Source organism: Echinops telfairi, unplaced genomic scaffold, assembly GCF_000313985.2.
Source record: "Echinops telfairi isolate 266 unplaced genomic scaffold, ASM31398v2 ScPeMD7_7475;HRSCAF=8513, whole genome shotgun sequence".
Taxonomy (NCBI): domain Eukaryota; kingdom Metazoa; phylum Chordata; class Mammalia; order Afrosoricida; family Tenrecidae; genus Echinops; species Echinops telfairi.
This window is the reverse complement of record NW_022111379.1, coordinates 4,257,953-4,266,816: the sequence shown is the minus strand read 5'-3', so window position 1 is coordinate 4,266,816 and position 8,864 is coordinate 4,257,953. Positions and strand designations below refer to the sequence as shown.

Sequence of the window (8,864 nt, the reverse complement as noted above, 5' to 3'; positions counted from 1 at the left end):
GGGAATTACTCTTGGTGTACTGGAGACATTTCCAGCAGGAACCAGTTTTTTTGCCTATAATAGTTTCATTGTTGACAGTCCAATCCTGCCCCCAGTGGAAGAAAGGCCTGGAGATCCTTTTTCCATAAAGTTCACAGCCAAGAAGACCCTATGGGACAGTTCTACCCTGTAACACATGGAGTCATTATGAGTGTGAACCCATTCAACAAAGTTCGGGGTTTGGGTTCAAATATAGTCTTTCCCACGAAGCCTTCCCTGTCACCTTAAGTGTCCCTTCCCCTTGGATAGTCCTTGAGGCTTGGCCTCTTAGCCCTGTGGCTCCTTCCGTGTATGAAAGAATCACAAGCTCAGGCTTCCTTGCATTGGCTGTGTCCCCACTTGGTCCATCGGACACAAGCTCGGGAGGATGGCGTTTGTGCAGTGGCAGCATCACAGCGCTCTGGCAGCAACCAGCGTGGCTCTTCAGCAGGAAGGTGAAGGCAGACAGGAGGGTGGGGATGGGGGTGTCCCCAGGACCCTCCTTATGAGAAGGTCACACCCACAAGGAGACATCATCAGTCTGTGACCTGATTCATAGGCTAGACTCCACCCCATACACTCTATTTATCAAGGTGACAAGAAATTATGTAACTACCGCGTGGTCAATGGCACCTTATAATACCCACACAGGCCACTGGTCTTCAGGTTCACCCTCTGAAATCAGGAAGAATCGTAAACTTGGTGAAATATAGAAGTAAAAAGTCATGCTTGTTCAGTGAGAAAGAAAAGAGCTAGTGGCAACATGCTGGACACAGATGAATGCTGAGCTGATAGAGAAAAATCAGAACACCAGGGCGTACCTGAGTCCTGGCTTCCACAGAAATGACCCAGTGGGGCGTGGTGAAACCAGTCAAACCAAACTCACTAACCCTGTGGGAAAGGTAGAACTGCCCCTGTGAGTTTCTGAGACTGTAACTCTTTATGGGACTAGAAAGTCTAATCTTTCTCCCAAGGAGCGGTTGGTGGTTTCAAACCACTGACCTTGCAGTTAGCAGCCTAACACATTAGCACTACGCCACCAGGGATTCTGGAGAGTGGTGACATGGGGTGACAACGGGCACTTGGGGCTAATTGTACTGAGGTAACAAAGACACACCTGGGCTCCGGCCTCCCTGTCCCATGTGGGAACGGTTGTCAGGGGAGAAGACAGGAAACAGAGTGAGTGGAGGGAACACTACTGGCTCCCCATTTTACCGAAGCCGGAGGAGAGAGACGTGGTCTGCTTCCAGGTCAGAGGTCCGGTCAGCAACCCCAATGCTCAGCTTGCACATACGTGTACATGGCCATCACCGTAAGCTGGAGAGACAGCTTAGGCAGACACTGATAAACCCCAACATGCTTCGTGCTCAGCAGTGGGGAGTTTGTCAAGCACAGGCCTTTAACTGTCGAGAACCTAACTGTTTGTGTTAGTATCTCTTACAACGCAAAGTCCAGTGTTACGGCACTGCACTAGATGCACGATTTTGAATCTTTTTTTTTTTTTGAAACTTACCATATCACGAGCTTCTTCCTGGCCAGTAGACCCTTTGGTAATTTTTTTTCTTTTGATTTTTATTGTGGTTTCCATGAAGGTTTGCAGAGCAGATCATCAGGCTTGCCTTCAACAATTTATCCACATTTTGTTTCAAATCATCCATTTTGATTCCTCCAAAATTTGAAGGGCTTAGACACATTCCATCTATAGACTGTTTACTTAGCCAGTCTCCTATTATAGTGGACATTTTCAGCGATCGCCAACTTTTCACTGTTTTGAATCGTACTCAGACAATAGTATAACTATGTCTATGAAGTCATTTTTCATCACCTGCTTAGAATAAATGCCGATCAATGAAGTCACTGGGTCAAGTCCTCACGTAGTTTTAAGGATGCTATCCAATTCTTCTTCAAAAAGACTGGTGATTTACACAGCCACAAGTCAGCAATAGTGTATAACCAGCCCTTTTCTCTTAATCTTGCCGAGACTGATGATTTCTCAGGCGGTGTAGTGGTTACCACGTGGGCTGTCATCAGGAAAATCTGGCATCTGAAACTACCAGCGAATCTAAAGGAGAAAGATGAGGCTTTCTACTCCTGAAAAGAGTTACTACTGTCTTGGAGACTCACATGAGCAGTTCTGCCCCAGCCTGTAAGGTTGCTTGAGTGGCTATCAACTTGGCTGTGAGTTTGGTTTTGGTGGATGGCCACATGGTCTAGATGGTCCCCACCCCTGTCTTCAAAGGATCAATGGCGATCTTGCCGATCTTGCCTCTTAATTCTTTGATTTCTACATTCTAATCTGCATTTTATTAGCCTTGAACTCTTATCTCCTGCATCCCAGATCTTTGTACTTTTCTTAGGAATTGTTTACTCATGTCCATAGTCAATTTCTTTCCCTACTTTCCCCTGCAATTTTTTTCTTTGCTTTTTCCTTATCGAGTAGGAAGAATTATTTGTGTGTCAAATAAATAAAGGCTCTTCTGACCACTGGAGGACCTGGATTGTGCAAACAATGAATGCACATTAACCGTAGATTGGACATCTCAGATCCGCCCAGGTGCCTCAGAAGAAAGGCTTGGGCATTCAGTTCAGAAAAGTCAGTCACTGAGATCCCCATGGAGTAGCATTCCACTCGGATAACACACAGGCCACCATGTTGCTTTGGTTGTGTGTGTGTGTTTTCTGACATGTAAAATATAAATATGTTCCTCATTTGTCTTTAGTTTTATTTACTTTTTTTAAAAGGCAGTTTCTGAAGAATAAAATTATAAATCCTTTCTATTACAATTTTTTCTTTTAGTCTCATGCTTAGAAGATCTTCCCCAACACAGACTATATGGTCATGTCTACTTCCATCTAGGTCTTTCATGGTTCTACGTAGACATTGAACTATTTAAGACATCTTGTAATGCACCTAGCTTTCTATCCCTTCCAAATATTTAACCAGTAACCCAAATATCACTTTGTAAATCACGTGTTATTTTCCCACTGATTCAGCATGTTAACTTGATCACATTTCAAGTTCTTATCAGTGCCTGGCACGATTTTAAATCCACAGAGTAGCTATGCTCAAACCGTAGCAGCCCTGCTTTGAATGCTCTGCTTTATGGGCATGTCTATAACTTCAAATAAAGCTTATAAGTTACTCCAAATAAAGCTTAGATCCTTTTTGCCCCTTTCCATTGTCTGTAAGGATGTTGATTTGCTGCATCAATTAACTTAGAGACCAATTGACATCATGACTGGATTTTGCCATCTGAAACCATTATTGGCAGCTCCTCTCTCAGTAAATAAGACCTGTCCATTCATGATGGTTCGAGGAACTCAAGGAGACATTGCTAACACCGTGGCTTCTGGATTCAGGTTTCTCTCAGTCAGTAGAACCAACCAACATGCCCTTGTCTCCAGCTCTCTCATTTACACACGCCTTCCCCCCTGTTTTCAGACCTCTCTGCGGCCTCCCATTTCTAGAACCCTGGGCTCTCTTCTTCTTGCTCTCCCTTCCTCCTGACTCCACCCCTGCTCCCATCTGGCTTGAATCGCATAGTCCATCGTCGAGATAGCTCTCTCTCCAATTGTGTCCAGTTTCACATCTCACGACACCCGCTCATCCAAGTCCATCCCACGATCCTGTCCAGATGACCCCTTATTTCCACCCACACCACGCTGCTTAGCCCTTGTAGGACAAAGTCTCTGGGGGGGAACAAGCTGCCAAACAAAAACCTCACCGCCATCAAGTTCATTCCAACTCATAGAAGCCTCTAGGACAGGGTAGAACTGCCGCTGTGGGTTTCCAAGGGTGTAACTCTTTATGGGAGTAGAAAGCCTCATCTTTCTCCCATGGGTAGCTGGTGGTTTCAAACAGCTAACCTTGCATTTGGCAGCCCAGCATGTAACAACCCACTACACCAAATTGCTCAGCATGAAATCACTTTGTGCCATTGTACCCGTGGCACCCAGCCTCCAGGGCGCTCTGTGCTACCAAACTGGGGGTTGTCATCCTCAAGTCAAAATGAATCCACCACTTCCTACTGTAATTTAGCATAATCGGTGCTCTCTGTTGCAGGCTACACGTTGGGCTGCCACCTGCAAGTTCAGCTGTTCAAAGCCACCAGTCACTCCATGGGAGAAAGATGAGGCTTTCCGCTCCAGTTAAGAGTTAGTCTCCCTACCCCCCAGGGGTCCTTCGACCCTGCCCTATAGGGTTGTTGTGACTTGGAATTGACTCAATGGCAGGTGGTTGTAGATGCTAAGGAGCTCTAGACATGATGTCAAGTAAGCACTGGATTGCTAACCACAAGGTCATAGGATCAAACCCACCACTGCTTCACAAGAGAAAGATGAGACTACTTGCTCCAATAAGGATTCCCACCTCAGAAACCTTATGTAGGGTTGCTATGAGTTGGACCTGAGTCAATAGCAGCGGGTTCCATTGTTTGGTGTGTGTTGGGAGGGGGTGGGGGCGAGGCTGTGTTTAGTGGCAGGTGCTATTAGCAACTACCCAAGTACTTGTACCTGACCATCGGTACCATGGGTGTTGACAGCTAATCACTCAACCATGCCACATCCCAAGAAATTTGTCTGTCAAGTCCGAAATCTGCAGGTCAGTGCATGCTACCTGGCCCAGGGTGACCTGCCCTCTCCACCCTCCCTGAGAGGGGCAGCACTCAGAACTCAGAGTGACTGAGTGAGACAGCTGCACAAAAGGCTGATTCTCTGGTGATACAACAGTTAAACGCTCAGCTGCCAATCAAAAGGTCAGTGGTTCAAGCCCATCAGCCACTTTGTGGGGGAAAATAGCGCTACAGTTTATGGACTGAACACTTGCCTTGGAGTTTTCCAGAGAAACACACACAGAGATAGAGACTTCAAGAAACTGATGGACGTAATCATGGGGGACCATCAGGTCCCAAGCCTGTGTGCTAGGTGACAGACTGAGGACGCTCCTGCAGGCGTGGGTCCCGAGAGCCCTGGGTCAGTGACAGGTAGGGTGCAGAGTGAAGAGCGACAGAGTTCTGCCAACACGTCTATGTTTAGTCTGGAAACAGAACAAGCTGTGAAGAATTTCCTTTCCAACGGACTGCCTGATTATGCTAGATAATAATATGGAAGAGCAACTAGATTAGTGTTTGGCCCAAACCACTAGGAACCACAGCTAGCCAAGTTAACACATACCATTCACTCTCAGAAGCGTTTTTGAATAAAGCTAAGGTTAGATTTTACCAAAGGCGACATGCTTTTTGGTTCATTGTGAATTAGGGGGAAGTTTACAGAGCAGGTCATCAGTTTGTGAAGCATTTTCTTTGTGCACGATGTTATGCCAATTGACCTGGGTGGCCCCCGAGACTATGGGCAAGGCCACGTCCTGGACTGGCACCTTCCCATGCCCTGTTCCACTTCCCTGGCTCACTTTCAGAAGAGCTATGTCTCAACCAACCTTACTCTTCTGAATCCTTGTCTCAGACACTGCTCCTAGGGATGCCCCTGATCTACGCTATTCCTTCAGAGGGTTACAGAGAGGATTAAACGTATGACTGTAAATAAGCATCTTTTCCATAGTTTACCAGGAGTAGTAGACTCTTGCAGCATTAACTTTCATTGTTTTTAAGTAACACTATTACGTATTACTATTAAAGAAGCTCTGGCGGTGCTTTCAGGTAAGTGTTGGACTGCTAACCACAAGGTTAGTGGTTCAAATCCACCAACTGTTCCATTGGAGACTTTCTGAAACTGTATAGCGTTGCTATGATTTAGAATCAACAGGATGACCAGAGGTTCTTGGGACATTATTGATAGTACAGCCACTCAACTATGAGGCTGTGTCAGTGTGGCGGTTTGCATGTGGGAGCTCTATGGAACACAACAGATTATCGTGCGAGATAGCGCTGGAAGATGAACCGCTACATTGGAAGGTTCTCAGATTACACAATGGCCGAAACAATGGACTTGATTACACTAATCACCATGAAGTTGGCACAGAACTAAGCAAGATTTTGTTTTGGTGTGCCTGGGATCCAACCATTAGTTGGAGCTGACAATGGCAACTAACCATGATTGCTATACAAGACTCACGCATGTCTATCAGCCATGGCCCAGTTGAAAGTCTTATGTTGGGTGCAGGGTCCCTGGTGGAGCAGTGGGATCAAGATGACCTGCTAACTAAAATCGCTGCCTCCCTAACAATCTGCAGTCTCAGAAACCCAATGGAGCAGCTCCACTCTGTGCTATAAGGTCACTATGAATCGGAATCGATGAGACAGCAGGGTAGACAGGTAGATAGAGTAGGTGAGTCAGGAATCAGTTCAGAGTAAAATTAGACACATAAGAAATGTAGAAGGAACTGGTGGCATTTGGTTTGAAAAGACACAGTGGCTCTTTCCAATGCCTTTAGAGTTGGATACATTTAGAATCGTGGTCTCAGAGGCTTGGGTGGACAGGGTCTACTTTCTGTTGTATAAAAGAGAATGTTCTCATAATCAGAGCTACCCATCACAGGAAGCAACCAAGCCGAGGCTGGAAATTAAAGGGGGAAAAGTCTTGCTTTGGGAGAGGGTTGAATGAAATGACTACTAAGATTGTTGACTCAGTAAGGGGAGGGCTTCGATGTCCATGGCCCCATACACGTACATATAGGACCCCACGTGTCTTTCCTTCTTCTCCACAGAGTGTGCACGTCTGTTCCATGCTGGTGGGGCAAGGCTAGTGCTGTGTGCCAAGAACTGGGAGAGGCTAGAGAACCTTTATGACACCTTGGTTAATGTGGCTGACCCCAGCAAGGTAAGACCTTGGTTTGGGTAACTCTGGGTACCCTTGGTTGTTAAGGGTCAACTCTTTGACCAGATAGATGGATTTCTGTTGTTGGGTGAAATTGAATGAGAGCTTGGGGGAATACCAGGGGATGGGTCTACTGATCTTGACACGGGATATCTGCCAATCCCTGAGGCCTATTAGTTTTGATCACTCACCATGCCAAAAAATGTGCACAATATATGGAATCCAGGATGGATGGGTCTACAGAGATAGTAACTGGATGAATGGTGTATTGGGGGTATTGGAGAGAGGTATTTGGAAAGGTTTGAGGTAAATGGAAAACTGGCAGGGGAAAGCCAAAAATGTTCTGGAACTGCTTGTAGTGATGAGTGTACAACTCTTTATGATATGACCTAACTATTGAAGTGCATGATAGGTGAGTGATCTGCCAATAAAACTATTATTTAAATTTAAAAAGAAAAAAATGTGTATTATATCCATGGCACCCCACCCCATTCTATTTAAGTCAGACTCATTGAGGATCAAGAAGATAAAGAAGGTGTAAAGCCTATATACTAGGTGCCACCCAGTCATTTCCAACTCATGGCAATGCCGTGTGTGTCAGAGTAGAAGTGTACTCCACGGCATTTTCAATGGCTGGATTTTTCAGAAGTAGATCACCAGAAATTGACTTCAGAGCAGCGAGGTTGGTTTGGTTTTTAGAGCCTTTGATATGCTACCATATATTATGTATTTCCAAGAAGAACACATGGTAGTCTGTGTTTCCCAAATGTAACCAGGGAGTCATCTTTACAAAGCTGTTGGTCCAGCACTGGGATTCCATTTATCACATAGATCATCAATTTTCTATCCATCTCCCTCTCTAGACTATGGGAGTCTTGATGGAAGTAAGTGTCTAGGGCTGAACATGGTACCTGGCACGGAGTAGTTACACTAAAAACAATATTTTGCTGAGAGTATGATTTGGGTCAAAAGCAAAATGTGACTACAATTATGGTTGTTAAAAATAATCAAAATTCACCACAGTGGCTCACTACCATTGAGTTGATTCTGACTTATACAACTCTACGTAGGGTTTCTGAGCCTGTAAATCTTTATAAGAGCAGAGAGCCTCATCTTTCTCCCACAGAGAGACTGGTGGACTTGAACTACTGATTATCTGACTAGCTGTCCAACACTTACCCTACAGCAGCGCCCCGCCCCCCAAGCAAAAACAGCCTCACTGCTACCAAGATGATGCTGATTCATAGCACCACTAGAGTTCCTAATATGCATTAAAAACCAAACTCACTGCCATTGAGTAGATGCCAACTCAGTGACCCTACAGGACAGGGTGGAACTGCCCTGTGAGGTTCCAAAACTGTAACTGTTGATCGGAGTACAAAGCCCCCATCTTTCTCCCAAAGAATGGCTTGGCTGGCTGGTGGTTTCAAACTGCGGTCCTTGCGGATCGTGGCTCAATGTATAACCACTATACCACCAGGACTCCTGTCCTTATATGCATAGAGGAAGATCATTTTGATTCTTGTAAAAGCAAATGGTTTGAAGACGCTAAATACAATGGGACTTACAAAAGATGACAAATTGCACAACTCTTAACATATCTAAACTACGGAACTGTATAATATGTTGATTATATGTCAGGAAAACTGTTAACATGTTTAAAAGAGAGATAAATCAGAAAGAATGACTAATGGCTAATCGTAGCATGAGTAACTGAATCCTGACCTCCGCATTTTCATGAACTCTAGGGATATTAGTCCCTAAAATAGTCTCTGACCGTCTACCCAGCCATTTCTTTTGAAATTCAAATTTAGTAAACCTGACTCTCCAGCAGGCAAAAAAGGATTTACAACTTCGGGTGAGCCCAGAGCTGCTGGCAGGTTCCTCTTAGCCAGGGAGATTTCCTGAACGTGGACTTTTGGGTTCCTGAGTAAGAAAACACCCAAATCAATGCAAGATGTCAGCCATCCATTTCTCTCTTTGATGTTTGAAAGTTTACTCATGTGGCCTGTAAACCACTTTGGAAGGCAGTTTGCAAAAAGAAGCTCACAAAAGTTCTGAGTGATGATGTCGCC

At 45.1% G+C, this 8,864-nt stretch overlaps 1 protein-coding gene across 2 annotated transcripts in view; it reads left to right on the top strand.

The window, feature by feature from the left end:
- The window catches only part of DHRS7C (dehydrogenase/reductase 7C), an 18,881-nt gene that overhangs the window by 1,874 nt on the left and 8,143 nt on the right, over nucleotides 1–8,864 (top strand). For both annotated transcript variants that reach the window (XM_004712008.4, XM_045285655.1), the window contains exon 3: nucleotides 6,680–6,792. In XM_004712008.4, the coding sequence (XP_004712065.1) occupies nucleotides 6,680–6,792 (113 nt within the window). The remainder of the gene's footprint in view (nucleotides 1–6,679; nucleotides 6,793–8,864) is intronic.